At 42.1% G+C, this 19,273-nt stretch overlaps 1 protein-coding gene across 5 annotated transcripts in view; it reads left to right on the top strand.

The window, feature by feature from the left end:
- The window catches only part of BAHCC1 (BAH domain and coiled-coil containing 1), a 155,267-nt gene that overhangs the window by 94,567 nt on the left and 41,427 nt on the right, over positions 1–19,273 (top strand). For all 5 annotated transcript variants that reach the window (XM_066586712.1, XM_066586714.1, XM_066586710.1 and 2 more), the window contains one exon: positions 14,601–14,699. In XM_066586712.1, the coding sequence (XP_066442809.1) occupies positions 14,601–14,699 (99 nt within the window). The remainder of the gene's footprint in view (positions 1–14,600; positions 14,700–19,273) is intronic.

Below are 19,273 nucleotides of genomic sequence, written 5' to 3'. Positions count from 1 at the left end.
AGGGGAGGCGCAGAGATCAGGCAGCATGTACAGCACAGGCAGGGGAACACTCTCCAAGGCCTTTGACAGCTTTCTGGCTCCTCAGCAAGACTGTGTCACCGCTCCCCAGTCAAGGCCACCCATGCTGTGGGTCCACAGGGAGTTGTAACTGCATGTGTCTACTTCTAAAGAACCCCAGTCAGACTGGGGCATGCAGTGTGGGCCGAAGCCCACCTGCATTTAATCGGACGTTACCTCAGCTGTGATGGGCACTGCATGCTGTGGGTGCACACGGAATTCCCATTGCGGAGTTGTACCTGCCTGTGACTATTTATAAAAAAACGCGGTCTGACTGGGGCATGCAGACACCTTGACAGAATGAATAGTGTGTGACACATAGGTTCCCCATTGCTATGCCCATGTGTGCAGCTCCTGATGGCGGTGGCACAGGATTATATTTCTCATTGCTTCTGTACAGCATTGTGGGCTATCGCCCCGCCCCTTTTAAAGAGGGTCGCTGCCTAGCCGTGCCAACCGTCTGCAGTGTGTGCCTGCGGTTCCTCCTCATGGCAGACGCACTTATAAATAGACATGAGGGTGGTGTGGCATGAGTGCAGCTGAAGGCTGCGCAGGGACACTGGTGTGCGCTGTGGACACTGCGTCGTGCGCGCGCGGGGGGTTGGCAGCATGTAACCCAGGAGAAGTGGCAGCGGAGCGTCATGCAGGCAGTGATTGTGCTTTGTTGGAGGTAGTGTGGTGCTTAGCTAAGGTATGCATTGCTAATGAGGGCTTTTCAGAAGTAAAAGTTGTTGGGAGGGGGGGGGGGCACTCTTGCCGCTATTGTGGCTTACTAGTGGGACCTGGGAACTTGAGATGCAGCCCAACATGTAGCCCCTCGCCTGCCATATCCGTTGCTGTTGAATTGCCCAGATTTTCACAAATGGAAACCTTAGCGAGCATCGGCGATATACAAAAATGCTCGAGTCGCCCATTGACTTCAATGGGGTTCGTTACTCGAAACGAACCCTCGAGCATCGCGATAATTTCGTCCCGAGTAACGAGCACCCGAGCATTTTGGTGCTCGCTCATCTCTAATTGCTACCTCCCACCACAGCTAGCTATTTTTAGAGTTATTCTCATACTTATAAATTCCCTGGTGGTCTAGGTTTGATGAAAGGTTTAATTGGTTCATCTGGGGAAGGGAAGAAGTTAGTGATAAATTCTTATTGCTCCTAGGGGTCCCCTATAGAGGGCCCTAACTGCTGCCCAGTTTTCTCAGTACTAAAGCCAGCCCTGGGTTAGTTTCCCCTCATGTTGCAAGAGGAGCTACACAACATTCTTAAATGTCAGTTGTCACTATTCTTGGCAGAATTCCTATGTAGTGCCCCAGAACACCATCCTGGTCCCCTCCATAAATGTTATACATGTTTTGTCTCATGTGGATGCACTGTCCAAATCCTAAACAGGTACCTGTACACACCACAGGCTTTGCCTGTGCGGCCGTACGTAATTAGGATCACCGCACAGAGGTATTTATTGAGACACCCACGCATCTGCCATGCGGGGTGTGTATTGGCTAAGCCTCCCTGAATAGTTGTTTGCCAGAGTGTATGTGGAGTGACCCCTACCCCCTTTCCTCCTCTGGAGTGCTCCCAATCCAGGACCGGTGACATACAGATAACGTGGACTGTAGGGTCGAATTCATCCTGTGCATCCTCCCTACCTTTGAGCTATAGCCTGTAACTACTTGAAGTGAATTGTTCCTGCATTACCTGTTATACAAGTTTATTACCAAGTAAAAGTTATACCGGGCCCTAACCGTACCTAGGGACCTGAGGTACTACACACAAGTCTGTGTTTATTACTCCGCCACATAGAATAACTGTGTGTGGGAACGTTGGCATCACAAGTGATTTGTACTACTACTCCCCCATCCCCTTTATTGGCACTCCCTGCCAAAGGAGTGTTGAAGCTGGCCTACATGTCATCCCTCAGAGACCAGCGCCTTGGAAGTGCCACCGTGACGAGACAGCACTTATCCCTCCCAGCTCTTCACGTTAGCCTAGCTGTTCCTTATACTAAGGAACAGCTATGCCCTGACCAAGTCTGCCAATCGTGATCGTCAGTTTAGTTGGTGAGAAGGTACCAGTACACCAACCGATGGTAATCAAATTCCAACTATTTAGATGATTTTTGTTATACTTTCTCCTAAAAGTTGGTTCAGCGTCCAAAAACGTTTGATGCATACTTTGGGTTTAGATCCTTCTTGAGTTAATGGCAAAAAACATGATGATGCTCCTTGGATATTTGGCACTTGTGCAACGCTTACTGGTGGCAGAGTGCTGTGCCTACGTATGCTGCATCATAACCTACCCAGTAATGGTGAACATAATATTTTTATTTGGTAAGGTTGAGTGATTTGTTTTTGGGCTTCGTATCCTGAAGCAGTTCCCTACTCCCACATCTTTCACACACCCTTCCCCAGCTCACTACAACTCCACAGTGCTAACATCTGCTGCTTATCCCATCTCAGCAAGAGCTTCCTGCGCCCAGCCTTCCTCACCACCAAGGGCTGCACAGGATTGGCATAGATTACTTTTTTCTTTTAACCCCGTATAGTCCTTGTGCTAACTATCTATTTAAAGGGTTGGGTCTTTCACAATCTCCTAAACAGGGATTGTACTGTACTGATGCAGAATGTTTGGTCTACAATATTGATAATAGGTCTCAAATAACATCAAAATCCACTATACATGCCTGAAATGCCTTGTATGTAGGACCTTCCCTATTGGAAGACAAGCCAGTTACATATAGAAGTGGACTGGTTAGTTGCACATTTACATGGTTCTATCCTTTGAAAATTAGGGAGTTACAGAGACCGCCAGGCACAGAAGCATGGACGATGCTACCTTGGCTTGCAGAACAGGAGGGTGAAACCTCCATCTATCAGACATTTATGGAATATCCCACATAGCATCTGGGTTGCGGCTGTGACCTCCCTCCCCCACCATATTGCAAATTGGCTTGACTAGCAAATGAAGTAAGAGTTAACTGGCTGTATGTCGTTAATGGCTTCGCAGTTTGCCTAAAACCGTGTGGCCATTAGCAATGAACAGTTAGTTAACGCAATTCATTTGCTTGCTGCGCCAACTTGCATGCTGGCAGGGCTCTTGGCCACTTTGCAGCCACTACATGGTATGCTACCATTAATATGAATGAGGATATAAAACCCTATAAGCCAATCGGCTCATGGAAATGACCCCAGCTGCAGTTGAGGAGTGGGCTGATCTTTTCTTGAGGGAGGGGCGCAGTGACATCATATGTTTGGACTGATTTGTGTGCTACAGGGGTGTAGCATAATGACTGGAGATGAGATATTGGCCATTTGCAGAAATTGAATAATGAATGAATGTACCTACATTATTCTTTTCATCACTCCAGCATAACGTGAGTTAATTGGTTACCAGATGCAACAGATGCAAGGAGGATGGGGTGTGTCTAAGCCAATGGGGAGTGGAGAGTGGGCAGATGTTAATGAGCCCACATACAGATGTTATTGACATCCAGCCTGTTCTCTCTGATAACTAATCCATGGTTCGGTCATCTGTGACCGGGTTGGGTCTTGGCCTCCTTCATAACATATAAAGAACAAGTTGTGTTCTTCACATGGGTGGATTGTAAAAATCTATTCTTCATTCAAATTAGTTTAAAAAGAAATTAAAAGCCATGAACTTACAATTTTTTTTAACTTATTTTTCTTACAGTAATTTTAATGTCATAATTTTGTTTTGGCTATTTATACAACATTTTCACTAAAATAGACAAAACAGCAAGTAAAGATATACTTAGAAAAAGTTTAAATATTGGGAAATTTAGAAAATATTCCATTCCACTCGTGTGACCCAAACCAGGCCATGCCCTTCTTGGCAGCTAAGGTGTCCAACAGGCAGAGTTAGTGCGTGCCAACTTTCTGTGCGACTTCACAGTCACCTGGTATGTATATTTATAAACCTAGACTGATTTAGCGGCACTCCACACCCCTCTCCCTCCTCCTACTCTTCTTGGGATCTCCTGTAGGGTTGGGTGTCAAGGAAATACCTGGCGTTACCTTTAATGTAGCTGCCAAAACAGACGTCAGTTTCAAGGGCTTGCTTTGTATTCTTCAGCCATAACCGTACAGCGTGTGTTGTTGAACAGCCTCGCAGTATTATTTTTATTAACCGTTTCTCTGCTGGATATAAAAAGAATACAATTCATAAAACTACAATTCCTATTCCTTATCTATTTGTGAGAGTTGAGTACAGTTAGGGCAGTTGTGGGTAAACTGTTCCTTTCCAGCTGTTACACTACAACTGGCACGGTGGATGCTGTGTTGTACAACAGTTAAGCAACCGCAGGTTTGGAAAGATTCATGCAAGTCAACCTTAGAATTGGGGGATGGGGCAAATGAATATTAAATTATTGCATTTCTTATAGTATAATTGTTTAAAAAAAAAAAAAAAAAAAAAATCTAATGAGATTTTATGGAAAATGATGATGGTTTTCAAAATAATTTTCATCTAAAACAAATAAAAATGTAACTTTTTCAAAAAAGGAAATTTCCACCTAATATTGTTTTTTTTTTTTTCAAAATCATACCGCAATACCAATATAGTAATGGCGATTATATAAAAATGTATTTTTTTCTTCTTCTTTAAATGATGGTATTTAATAAAATCAAAGACCAAAGTGGTCATGACCCTCACCCTAAGACTGCAGGCCCGGCAAAAAACAATGCACAGCTGCTAGGACCTTCCTGCCTTGACCCTATTGGGAGCTAGGGGTGTGACAGGGGCATTCGCCCTGTCAAACCTCTAGCTTCGGTGGTGTCAAGATACAATAGTACCAGTAGTCATGATAATAGTAATATATAACAATTATTATTCTTGTAAATTATGAATTGTACTGGTGATTAGAACTGTCATCTACTGACCTGTTTCTTGAATTTGCGCAATCGTGTCAATCGGATTTCCAGTAGATGTTACCGATGTCACAAAGAGAAATATACCTCTTTTTATATTTTATTAACCTCACACCCCATATTCACTCACCACTACATCGTTAGAGTAGTCCGCCTTCCATCTATCATGACTCTGTGCTGATACTGGTCCCCCTCCCCCCATGTGTCTTCGGGCATTGGCAATAAAAAAAAAAAAGAGATATAATTAAGCTCGCAAATAGAATTCCTGCAATACTCCCAGGTCAACCCTCTCCTTGCTGGATTAGCACAGGGATGAAGTACACTTCAAGGCTCTGGAAACAGACTTCTAAATATTGCTACACAGACCTTGTTGCCAAAACAAAGTGTCAAGAACTGATATAGACAGGATGGAAAAACTGCAGTTTGCCGGCCCATCTCCCATATACATAATATATAGAACGGTTAATGCATTATTAGCATTTTTGTGCCACAATTTGTTTACCGTTTGAGTTACTTTACAAAGGCTTTGTTGTGTTAGGATAGGAGAACAATAGCTTTGTAATGACTTAAAGGGGTTGTCCCGCGAAACAAAGTGGGGTTATACACTTCTGTATGGCTATATTAATGCACTTTGTAATGTACATTGTGCATTAATTATGAGCCATACAGAAGTTATTCACTTACCTGTTCCGTTGCTGGCGTCCCCGTCTCCATGGTGCCGTCTAATTTTCAGCGTCTAATCGCCCGATTAGACGCGCTTGCGCAGTCCGGTCTTCTTCTTTTCTGAATGGGGCCGCTCGTGCCGGAGAGCGGCTCCTCGTAGCTCCACCCCGTCACGTGCCGATTCCAGCCAATCAGAAGGCTGGAATCGGCAATGGACCGCACAGAAGACCTGCGGTCCACCGAGGGTGAAGATCCCGGCGGCCATCTTCACAAGGTAAGTCAGAAGTCGCCGGAGCGCGGGGATTCGGGTAAGTACTGGACGGTTTGTTTTTTTTATGCCTGCATCGGGTTTGTCTCGCGCCGAACGGGGGGGCTATTGAAAAAAAAAAAACCCGTTTCGGCGCGGGACAACCCCTTTAACCTTTCACACACTTACCTTACCACAGACAAGACAAAATATGTTACATCTATATCTATTTTGTATGCATGTACAACCCCCCATCCAAAAACAGTGAGGCGCTGTGTGAAAATGTAAATAAATGTAAGGATAAAAAGAACGCAATGATTTGGGAATCTCATACAACCATATTTTATTCACAAGAGAACACAGGACACAAATCAGAAGGCGAAGGTGAGATTTTTTTTTTTATCTTAATGGAATGGAAAAATAACTCATTTTGAAATTATTGGCGGCCACATCTCCCGAATATGTTGGGGTGGGGCCATATTGGCCATTGTGTAGCAAAACCCCTCTTCCTTTTACAACAGTCGTAAAAGTCTGGGAAGTGAGGAGACCGATTGCTGGAGTTTTGGGGGAAGAATATTGTCCCATTCTTGTCTGATTTAGGATTCTGGCTGCTCCGCAGTCCTCGGTCATTGTTGCTGGAGTTTTCGTTTCATAATGCGCCAAAAGTTTTCTATTGGTGAACGGTCCAGGCTGTTCAGCACCCGGTCTCTTCTTCTGTGAAGCCATGCTGTTGTGATGGATGCAGTATGTAGCGTAGAATTGTTTTGCTGAAATATTCAGGGCCTTTCCTGAGAGAGAGACGTCTGGATGAGAGTAGATGTTCCAATACCTCTATATACAGCTCCGCATAAAAAGTGCCTTTCAAGATGTGTAAGCTGCCCATATCATAAGCACTAGAGATGAGCGAACACGCTCGGATAAGGCAGTTACTCGAGTGAGCTTCACTCTTCTCTAGTAACTGCATTCTCTTCCCAGCAGGTTCGGGGGGCAGCGCGGGTGTGTGTGTGGGGGAGAAGAAGGAGAGAGAGATCTCTCTCTCACTCTACCCCCCCCCCCCTCCCCGAGCCTGCTATCTTTATTTTTCCACCCTGAATGATTGTAGTTTGTTTTTTAGTGGAATTGTGCATATAACGGGTCACACTGAGGCCTCAATCACACGAGTATGTATTCACGCTTACATAGGTGCGCACAAAACCGTGCCCCCTTGTACGTGCAAAAACACGGGTGAATGCAGCTCCGTGCACTATTGCTTTCAATGAGGCCGCCCCTGCAGTGATTTTCTGGGAAGGGCTTTAATTACAAGTCCTTCCCCGAAAATCATCCCTGGCTTTTGTAAAAAAAAAAAAAAAAAATATATATATATATATATACTCACCTCTCCGCCGCTGTCAGGGCTCAGGTGCATCTAGCCGCTTGATTTCCCGGCAGTGTAGTGAAGTTCTTTGAGCAGGCGGGGATTTAAGATCCCTGACTGCTGAAAGGCCTATATGTAATTGGCTGAGCACTCAGTCAATCACAGGCAGTGCTCGGCCATTCATTGAATTAAATGAATCAATGAGTGGAACAGGTTACCACGGGAGGTGGTGAGTTCTCCTTCAATGGAAGTCTTCAAACAGAGGCTGGACAGACATCTGTCTGGGATTATTTAGTGAATCCTGCATTGAGCAGGGGGTTGGACCAGATGACCCTGGAGGTTCCTTCCAACTCTACCATTCTATGATCCTTTCTCCTTAGGGAGATGCACCTAGAGGGTGAGTGAAGAGACTTATAAGGCCATTCATGCTCCTTTAATATGCAAATAAGAAGATGGAACAATACCTCTGCAGCACCACCTATTGGAAGGCAGCAATCCTGGAAGTCAATGTTAAACTCTTTACACAAGCCTTGTAACAATGACTGGGAATTGAATTGGTTTTCAATTCCCAGTCATTGTTACAAGGCTTGTATAAAGAGTCTAATATTGACTTGCTGGATACTGCCTTCCAAAAGGTGACGCTGCAGAGGTATTGTTCTATTTCTCTTATTTGCATAAGCACTAATGCAACTTCACAGATGCAGGTTTTTGAACTGTGTGCTGATAACAATTTTGATGATTCTTAACCTCTTGAGTGCACAGGACACTCCGCGGTGGTTTCCAAAAAGAATATCAAAATTTTGACAGATTTTTGCCTTAGTCCATTTTAAATTAGCTTTGGCCTAGAGAAGATGTCGGCATTTCTGCATTGCTTTGACATACGCCTTCTTTGCATGATACAGTTTTAACTTGCATTTGTGGATTGCACAGCAAACTGTGTTCACAAACAATGATTTCTGGAAGTATTTTAGTGATTTGCATTACAGAACCATGCCTATTTATAATGCAGCGCCGCCTGAGGGCTTCCAGATCTCGAGCATCCAGTATTGACCGTCGGACCTGTCCCTTCTGCACTTGAATTTCTCCAGGTTCTCTGAATCTTTTGATGATATTATGTACTGTAGATGGTTGGATATTCAAAGTCTCAATATTTTATGTGGGTGCTCCTATCTCAATGTAAGGCGATAGGCATTTGTAGTAGGTTTGCTGCAACTGAGGAAAGTTCTACAACTGAGAATTGGTTCCATTCATCTGCATAGAGTTGTTTTGGTGGGAAGCACATGAAATTTCTTCAAGCCCCATTCACATGAATGGGGCAGTCGCAGCAATTTCTGCAACAAGGCACAGGTTCATGACTACATGACTAATAATGGAATTGTTATTAAAGCATTGCCTACACATAGATGTAAATGTTTTGGGGACTAGGTGGGCAGAAGACTCCTCTCTATCTCAAAACTGGTAACCTCCTATCTCTACTCACTGTAGGAATAAAATCTAGATCGTAGAAGGATGGGTATGCTGTAAATGGTGGCAACTTAATTCTTCAGGCAGGTAGTCCTGCAGCACCACCATCTGGGCTACTAGTAGTAGAATGCTACATTCTCTTCTGCCTTCTAATCAGACATTCTCTCTCTATCTCTTTAATATACTTTCTTACATTATTTTTTGTCAGCTGCAGACACAAGTTGGCTCCTTCTCTTTCTGCTGTACTCCATCCTCCCTAGCCCGTCTATCTCCTCATTTTGTACAACATACAAAGACTTGTTTTCTGTGTTTGTCCTTGAATGAAGCCATTTCAGGCCCTGGCATAGGCTTCAGGCTTCAAAGCAGACTGCACATTTTGTACCCGGGCATCTCTGCCCCTTCACCCTGGGAATTCCTAAAGCACAGCTGCACGGAACTTCATTCTATGGGGCTCAGAACTGCCAGCTCTGTTCCTATGACTGGGGGGTGAGATGAGATGCAATTTTTTTCCAAGGGGCAGCTGTTATAATTCATAGTACTCAAAGTACTCTCTTCAATACTCAATAGGAGTCCTAAGCTCAAAGAAGCCTTATCTCCTGCTGAGGGAGCTGTCTGCTTAGCTGTGTTACTGACTGGACATGTCTTTCCAGATGTAAATAAATATGGCCTTGCTATATCGCATAAGTCTTTCCATGTGTCAGGAAGACGAAGCATGATTGGAATCCATCAAGTGTATCATTAATGATCTCTGTTCACACCAACTGTAAATTTATAGGGACTATTGATCTTAGGGAATGAATTTGCTAGACAGATCAAGTAAGCTTGAGTTAAGATATGCATCAATGAGCATCTGTTATCATGCTTTATATAGCACCGACATGGTCCATAACGTCTTAAAACTTTTTTTGGTATATGTGAATTGGCCAAAATTCCTTAGCTAACCAGCAAGATCTATAGAATCCTTTTTGGGAATGAAAAGTTCTTTGACATCAGATCTATCCTTTCGAAACTGGTAGACTTTACCTCGAAACTGGTAGACTTTACCATATGGGTGCCTGTATATAGTAACATGCACCTATTTATGTCACATGGGATGTGCTGCCTCTGTCTCTTTGCGTATTTCTTCCATAGCTGAAGCTGGGGAATCAACCATGATCCATAAGTATAATTGCAGCAATTGCTAGATGCAAAGGAGGTCACAATTAGACTTGATGTTTTAGGTTTTGTATTGTTCTACTGGAGACCTCTATTTTATTGACACACAGGAGAGAATCTTCTATGGGGCCTGTGTGACAGGAGGGATCTTAACCCCGTTTGTCCACCTGCTTTTTAGGTAACTTGAACCTGTGTAGAGCTCACCTTTCACTCCTGCAAGCAAGAGAAGACATGACAAACCTGAGGGTAACACTTCTCTGTCCCACACCCTACATTCCCTGTCATTGGAGACAAACACACCCTTCTATTTTGGAATAGTCAAAGACCCGGTCTAGATGTTTTTGTATTTTTCAAATGGAGAATGCTATGTGGTGTGCACACTGAATAACTTCTTCTGTAGGGTTTGTGTGGAGAAAGATGGTCCCAATTCAATATCTTCTAAGTTACTTGAACCAGCATAAAACTCAACTTCTATGCCTAAAACACAAGTATGGATAAACTAGAGGGAACCACTCTTGTCTCCAAGGGAATGGAGTGTAGGGCCTCGAACAAGCCACAAACCCTTATATTCTGGAATAGTAGACGTCTGGTTTAAATGTTTTTGATTTTATATTGTACAACTGTAGACAACCATGCTATGGACAGCATCTTCTATGGAGCCTGTATGGATGGAGGGGGGGGGGGGGTCCCAGTTTTTGTAGGCCACCTCTTTCTTCCTATAGATGACACGAATTTGCATAGACCTCACCCTCTCTACAAAGATTTGGAACAAACTTTGTCTGTCCCTCTGTCTGTCTCTTAAGGGATGGGAGTTTAAGGCATTGAAGAAATGACAAACCCTTCTAAGCTGGAACAGTAGAAGACTTTGTCTAGATGTTTTTGGCTTTGTATTGTTCAACATGGGAATGTAAGGAAACACAGGATGGCATCTTTAGGGCTTGTGAGGAAAGAAGGCATCCCAACTCATTTGGCCAATTTGTTTCATGGAGCTCAACTATCATTTCTACCAATAAGACAGCAACCATAGCTAGGTTTTCACTTATCTAGACAACGATTTAATATGCTGTACTGACCAAAACAGAATGCTTTTAGAAACCTCTTTCTTTAGCTACGGGGAGGGTAGGACAAACCTGAAGCAACTATATATCTCTGTCTCCAAGGGATAGGGTTGTATGGCGTGGGATAAACTTATTACTCCTATCCTGGAATATGGTGGCATGGACCATCACCAGAAGGCCCCATATGGATGTTTTAATAGGACTTCACCTTCTGTACATATTCGTAGCATCTTTTGTTTGCTTTCAAAAACTTCCCTGTGGCCCATTTTGTATCCAATCATCTGAAGACTTGTTTTGCTACTTGCGGGCGAGGTTGACTACCTTGATGCATCAATGCAAACTGATGTAACATGAAATATGACATTTGCAGTAATGAACATTCTGCGGTACTGACACATAACTCTGATTCCTACCCCCAAGATACAACTCTTATTCTTTGTTAGAACAGGTTAGAAAGATGTCACTGGGGGAGGAGAACAGATGTTCACCTATAATATTCTTCACTAACTCCATATGAAATGCTGGGAGGCGGTGGATGAGTCCAGGGGTCAGTAGAAGGTTACACGTGGGAACAGGGCATCTGTGGTAGAGGAATTTACTGACTGCTGTTTACTTAAATGAAAGCTAGTAAAAGTCTTTTAACAAGAGGCAATTAAAAGAGACAGCTGCAAGAATGTCGAAAGCTTAGAACTCTTCTTTCCCAGTCCTCCTCCATAGACTGAAATCTTTCCACCGCAGGTCAAGGAAATTTGACTGTTTCATTGCAGCAAGGTACAAGCTGCTGTGGGCCATAAAACATTTTATGTTCCTCACTAGAGCATCTTGGCTCATCTTAAAGCCAGCCAGAGATGCAGTTTACAATCTATATGACTGAGATGGTGTGACCATACAAAGGAAGAAGGGCTCCATTTGTGGTACTGACCTGGCCATAGAAAACTATTACCATGATTACATTCATTGCGTCATGTAGGCGCTTTCCCAAAGGGCATTCCAAAAATGAAAAATACCCAAATATTGCAAGACTCAAGAGGATTTTTAACATTTTTGTTAATTTTTTTTAAAATTTTCATTCCCAAGGCCAACAACAGACAATTATGCAGAATATTAAAGTGGGTTATATAGAATTAGAAAAACTTTGCTACTGACTTCTAAATTATTTGCAGCTCTTTTAAACAAGCATCTGGTTATTTTTGATTCTTTTTGGATTGATGTGCACCATAGACAGACTTTAAACTTTGAAGATTTGGGTTTTCTGTTAATATTAGTCATTCATAAGCCTGCACCTTCTAATCTAATGTAGCCATTTTTATCAGACTATTTACTTATTTACAAACTTACTTATCTGTATGTTAATGATGTGGGTAGAGACAAGAGAACCAGAAATGAACACAGGCTTGAGAAGATATAAGTTCTTTGAGTACAATGACCTGCAAGGTAACTACGCTACATTATTCTCAGAACTAGTGGTGGTTTATAATACAGTCATTTTGGGGTTCTTTTAGGTCCAGGTGCTGTAGGGTGGCCCAGATTTGCCCCATAAATCATTTCTGACAGGAGATAAAGTTGGCTTATTGTGTGTGGTAATAAAGGCCAGAATACGTTCTTGCTGTTTGATGCAATTACTTGGTGAGTGAGGCTCACTGTGTGTAATAATGAGTGATAAAGAGGGGATATTAAAGAATAGTGTCCCATTGGGTGGCTGGATATGCAAAAATGTTGCTGATTTAGTTCATCATTAGCTAAACTGTATATGTGAACTATTGGGTTAACCCTTTATGTCAGTCGGTCTTGTGTCTTTTACATGCAGAATTGTATAAAGGAATTTTCCATCCTATACATATCTGTAATTGAATAGAATTCAGGTCCCACATATATGCAAGCAACATTGGCTAAATTTAAAAGAATATGACTCTAAATCATATTTTCATGGCATTCGCCTTTAAAGTCCAGGATTGTCTACAGCAGGTAGCACTTCCAATCGTGCTCTATTAATTGTTGAAGACCAGTCTAGGCTAGTTGAATTGCATTCTCCCTCATTTTGGCGTGGGGGAAGGGAAGTAGCAAATACTCTTGAGCCTAGTTCTTCCAGAGTCCTGGTTGTAGATTATTTTCCCCTCCGTATCCTGCCCCTAACCCAGTTTAGTTTTGTTGGTGGAGGAGGTACATCCTCCACTTCTTATATTGCATCATTTAGTTATGTAAGACCAAGGAATGTTTGATTGGTTTCCTGGGTAAGATAACCCTTTGTACAGACTGTTCAGGTCTCAGGGGCTCTGCAGATTATTACAGGAAGCATGGCTAGTATGCTATAACCTGCTATTAGATTATGACATGCTGTCTTCTTGGGGCAGAGGTCTAAACAAGGAATGCGCGACTATCATGGTCTAGTCGGTAATCAGAAGTGATTACTCACTTAGTACATTTGCATTCTTCAGTAATATGATAATTGCTCAAAGGCTTGGTGGGTATTTACTTAAAACCATGCATTAGAGCAGAAAAAATTGTATGCTTATTGTTTCCCCAGAAACGGCGCAATTCCTGTCCATAGACAATGTGTGTGATTGCAGCTCAGCCTCATCTTCTGAAAAATCAGATGTAGCCAATGGACAAGAGTAGGGCTGTTTTGGGGGATCAGTAATAGTAACATAGTAACATAGTTCGTAAGCCTGAATGGAGACAATGTCCATCTAGTCCAGCCTGTCTATCCTCCTGTTTTGTTGATCCAGAGGAAGGCAAAAAAAACCGAAGAGCAGAAGCCAATTAGCCCTTTTGGGGAAAAAATTCCTTCCCGACTCCCTAATGGCAATCAGACTGTTCCCTGGATCAACCCCTAATAGTTCCTACCTGCCTGTATACCTGGATTAACAAATAATCTTAGATTTATATCCTATAATATCCTTCCTCTCCAGAAAGACATCTAGTCCCCTTTTAAACTCCTCTAAGGATTTTGCCATCACTACGTCCTCAGGCAGAGAGTTCCACAGTCTAGCTGCTCTAACAGTAAAGAATCCCTTTCTATGTTGGTGATGAAACCTACTTTCCTCTAAACTTAGCGGATGCCCTCTTGTTACTGTTGCAGTCCTGGGTATAATGGGCTGTAGGAGGAATAATAGGTGCATAGAGAGTGTTTGTAGCAGTGAATGTGAGGCAGCACAATGTAAAATGGTCAACATAAAGGGTTGACCATTTTACATTGTGATTATTCCCACTATGATGGGTATTACTTAACCACAGTTCCAACCATATACAAATATCTTCATTTGTATGTCGCCCCAATAATAGATCACTGAACTGATTGTGGCCAATTCTTGGTGTTTTGTCATTTTTTAAAATCATGTAGTATAGCTTTTATTGAAACGTTTTATGAAAAACAACAAGCACAACAACCCAAACCCCAACCCAAGGACCCCCGGCCCCCATCCTCAACAAAGTAGTTTGGCCAACTTTAGTTCACTAGTGATGCTAGTAACTACCATGGCATCTGAAAACCGAAGTCAACAAGACACACTTTCTAATGTTGGGTTTAGGTTTGTTAAGTAAATGGCAGTAAAAGAAAGTAAATGTTTAGACACTTTTGATGCACTCTTTTTGAATTGGTAAGTCGCTAATTATTAAGGGAATCCTCCCCTGCTGAACAGTATGGCAAAAAGCAGTAGAGGGACAATCAGGAGCAACATAGTACTGTGTTTTTAAATGGTCTTCTAATTCTGTATTTTTCAGGTTATCCTCGTTTTTCCACTTTTCTACCCATGAGCCACTTGGATCACGGAAACAGCAATGTTCTTTATGGGCAACATCGCTTCTACGAGTCCCAGAAAGGTAAGATTTGTATATTATGCACTACTTATACCAGAACCAAACACCGTCTTCTACAAAGTCCAGAAGCAGCGCCCCTAGTGGACATCCATATCCTGGCGCTTGCCTGTTTCCTTTTTTGACTGCCTTGCAGTGCAGTCCCCTCCTAATTCCTTGTAACAGACTTCAAGTCATATGTAACCTCTAGCTATTTATCCAATGTTGCTGTAACCAACTATGTTTAAGGTATATCCTCTAGTTTCTTGTTCTGAATGCAGTATTTTGGGAGTGTCCATTACTCATCCTTTTGTTTATTGCTACCAGACCTTAAGAGGTGAGAAATGAATAATACAAAAAGTTTAAAGAGACTCTGTCACCTACTTTTAGCCCTATGAGCTAAGCTTATGGACTGTAAGTAGGTGACTAGTAGAGTCCAGGGATGTAAGTTTTACGCTTATCTTGCCTGTCGTTCTCCTGGTTTGAGTGCTGGAAGCCGCATTGAGCAGCGCTGCTAAGTAGTCCACCCATTATAAAATTAGAAGAGTCGGACTACTTAGTGTGCATTCAGCTGGGGCTTCCAGTGCTCACCCCAAGGGAATGATGGGGGGAGGTAAGTATAACGCTTACATCCCCGGATTCAGCAGGTCACCTGCTTTAGCCTATGAGTTTAACGTATAGGGCTAAAAGTAGGTGACAGATTCCCTTTAAGTCGTGTTTAAATCAATTATTATGCATAATACAATTATGAATAAGGTCGGAGGTCTTCAATTTGGAATGAAAACACAAAAATAAGAAGGACATGCAACCATTATGTTTGCATGAATTAGAGGGAAGATATTTATAACATAGAAGATCCATTGTCTTAGATTAGCAAAAAAAGGCTGCTTTTCCCACAGAACAGTGCCACTCTTTTCCATAGGCTGTATGTGGTATTACAGCTCAGCCTTATTTACTTGAATGGGCCTGACTGCAATACCAGGTGCAGCCTGTAGACAAGTGGGCACTGTTTCATGGGTTGAAAATTTAAAAAAACAACAACTTTTCCTTCCTAATCTTGGACAGCCATGAACCAGGTTTGATTATAATTCAACTTTTTCTCGCTGAATGAATCAGTCACTTAGACATTTAGTGTGCAGGTAATTACTAGAAACCTAGTCTCCCGACAAATTCAGAGGTATTTGACCCACATATGCCGGTCACCAGTGGAAGTATGGAGTAAACTCTGCTGTTCATTAACTCTACTAATCAAGCAAAGAGGAATGTAAAAAAAACCCAATGTAAATCAAATACGTAAATTATTAATAATAATGCACAATAAAACGCCTCAATCACAGCCTAATTATTGTAAAATACTAAAATTACTGTTCAAAAAACCGCAAAAAGCATCGAGTTACAAAATGGCAAAAAACATTGGTCATTAGAAATGCTGCTGTTGTAAAGACAAAAAGATAAAATTGGTTCCATTACCTTCCTTACTTGGTAGAACTTTCTGCCGTTACCAGCCTGCTGACATGTCGTGCAGAAGTTTTAGCTACTTCATTTGGCACCAGGCAGGCATGCATGCAGAAATTCTGCATTCCCACAAGCCTTCACGCTGATTTTTTTTCTTCCTTTTGCAAAGTTATAACTAAGCTGAAATAACAGGACTGGACTTGAATTTTTTATGACCTGCGTTTACTTAACCTTCTCAACGTTCTGTATTACTTGCCGCATAAAAATTCCTCCAGTAATCCCCCACTAATCTGTCCTTCGTTGCATTTCTGAAGCTGAAGAGCCAGCAGGAATAGCAAGTAGTAAACTGGTGACAATATTAAGATTAAAAGGCAAAATAAAGATGGGTTTGTGAGGGAGGGATAGCAAACCGGGATAAATAGTATCTTCCTGTGTAGTTTGTAGCCACCAGGCATCAAAAACAATGTTTGCTAACATCTGCTGGAAAAAAAACCTTTGCATGCTGCTGGCAGGTAAGTGGCGTCAATCTGCTCTACATAACTTTTAGATGACTTTCATATATCACATACTTGTTCCGAAATCCACACCAAAATTCTGTAACAGAGTACAGTACAATGTTCATAGAATCCTAGAATGGTGGAGTTGGAAGGGACCTCCAGGGTCATCGGGTCCAACCCTCTGCTCAGTGGTGGATCACTAAATCATCCCAGACAGATATTTGTCCAGCCTTTGTTTGAACACTTCCATTGAAGTGATTTGGGCTTTAACAAATCCAGTTCCCTCGCAGAGGAATAAATCCACAGCAGATTTTCAAATTTACAGCATGCCCTATATGTCGTGGAAATACTGCAGATTTTCATTGTGGATTTCATTCATTGCAATGCAGTGAGTGAAATCCCGGGCTAAATTCTGCATCAAAAACAATGAAACCTGCAATAGATGTGGATATAACACTTGTATATCTGTCATTTCACATGACTTTTCAGAATAAACTACTGTCTGGGTGCATGAGTAATAATACTATTTCAAGCCATAAAATCCATAATAATTCCAGGTTGTAATGCACCAAAACAGTAAAAACACCAAAGGATGTGAATCCTTTTACAAGGCGCTGTATTGGCATGGCTAATTCAGTATTTCCAGTTGAGGTAGTGTGAACACCATGGCCAACATAGCTGTGAGATTTATTTAATTATTTTTCATGTCAGAGGTAACATTTTCTATAGAAAGCTTTCCCGGTCCTGGACATTTTGATATTGGTATGTGTCTGGAGAGGTACTTTTCATTCCTTAAAAATAAATCTGTTAAGAAGATTCCTTCCCCCAGGAGGCTTGAACTTGTAATCGTTTGCTCACTTCTACAGTGTACTGCAATACTGGTATTGAAGTTTACTATATTTTAACATGCATTCTATTAACACGTGCCTATGGCACATTTTAATGGGCAAACATTCATGGCAGTTCTGGGGGCCTTCAAAAGGCCCGTGGCTGCAATGACACCTGAATCTTATTGTAGAGGAGCAGTTCCATAGTTCTCGATTCTGATTGGTCCATTTAAATGCCACTGTCGGTGAACTCTGATCATGGCTGTTGAGGCCAGGTGTCAGCTATCAAAAACATCTGACACCCGCCGTATATAGAGCGGGCTCCAATCCCAAGCCCATTTCATACAAATCCCATGCACATGTTGAATGTCACCAATTGCTAAAAAATAAAATAAAATTATCCTATATATAGATATTGGTGTTACATATTTGTTGTGGTGCCCCCAACTGTTCTTTTGATTCCTTCTTAGAACATCCATCAAATGTGGCTAATGCTGGTGGGCACTCATGATCAGTACCTCAGTCTTACCAGATATATAATATATATATCTGTTACATGGATGCTATTTTAACCTATGGGTGATGGATACCACTGTGAAGCATCCATTTAATACATCCATCACGCATAACCTATGATAGTATTTGTTTAACTGATAGGTCACTAAAGGTTATTGAGAAGATCCTGATGTATCTGAAAACGGATACCCATGATAGATGCTATAAAATGGCATCCATCACCTATAGACATTTATGGTATCCATTCACTGGTAAGTTTTTTACAGGACGTGTTTGGATAGAATAGCACAGTTGGGATTTCAAGTCAGTTTTCTAGAAGGGAATATGGTCCGCCAGACATAAATTGAGTACACTAGCAGTCTGACCTTTAAGGTTTTGGGTAATCGAAAATGTATATTGATACTGTGTCCACATATAGCAGCCTCGTCGTTTCCCAGCAGGGAGGGAGGAAGATTTATTCCTTCTTGGTTATAAACTAGAACTCTGTTTCCTGCATCGGTGCCAGCTGAATGCCACGGTGTCTTTTTTCTGCCTCTGGCTTACAATTTGTCTCCATTAAAGTTGTATTTTGACTGTCCAGAAATGAACAGGTGGAGAGATGTCGCTAGAGTGTAACCCAAGAGCACTGGGGCCCCGTCCTGCACATTTTGGGAGAGTCCAGGCCCTGAACCCCTGCGCTGACAGACTTCTCATAATGGGATCTCACCTTTCACAATATTGTGGTTTTCCACTAATCCTGGGTAATAGCGAGCCAGTGGATTTTCTATCTGTCTGAAGCCTCATGGACTGTAAGAGAGAGGGAGACAAAAATAAGAAAAAGCCGTGAATTTTTAAAAATAAAAACGTTTAAAAAACAAAAAAAGACAAACTGATGTAGTAAATCTGAGTACAAATCAACATGGATGTCAGTACAGCTTTTCTCAGTAGTTGGCCCCCACCTCCAGCTTTTTCAGGCACCTGAAGCACAAGTTTGCCCAGATCTTCTGCTTCCACGTCCAACTTATATTTTTATTGCACAATTAACTGCCCCATAAACATAAAATAACAAATGAGCTCAAACTCAGTCCTCCCAGCTCTTTGCATGTCTTCTGCCGACAGATCTGGGTCTCCACACTGGTATACTGTTTACAGGCTGCAGCAGCCTGTGTATAGGATTTCTCAGGCTGCTGCAGCCAAGTACAGAGCTCTGCAATCAATGGTTGTCTCCTAGCTTTCACAACTTGAAGGGGTTGTACCATACATAATTAGAAAACTTGCTTGCTTTCTTCCAAAAACAGTACCATACATGCCTAGTTGTTGTGTGTGA

This window comes from Eleutherodactylus coqui, chromosome 13 (genome assembly GCF_035609145.1).
Source record: "Eleutherodactylus coqui strain aEleCoq1 chromosome 13, aEleCoq1.hap1, whole genome shotgun sequence".
In the NCBI taxonomy this organism is placed as follows: domain Eukaryota; kingdom Metazoa; phylum Chordata; class Amphibia; order Anura; family Eleutherodactylidae; genus Eleutherodactylus; species Eleutherodactylus coqui.
The sequence above is the reverse complement of the archived record's forward strand: the minus strand, read 5'-3'. Positions and strand labels throughout refer to the sequence as shown.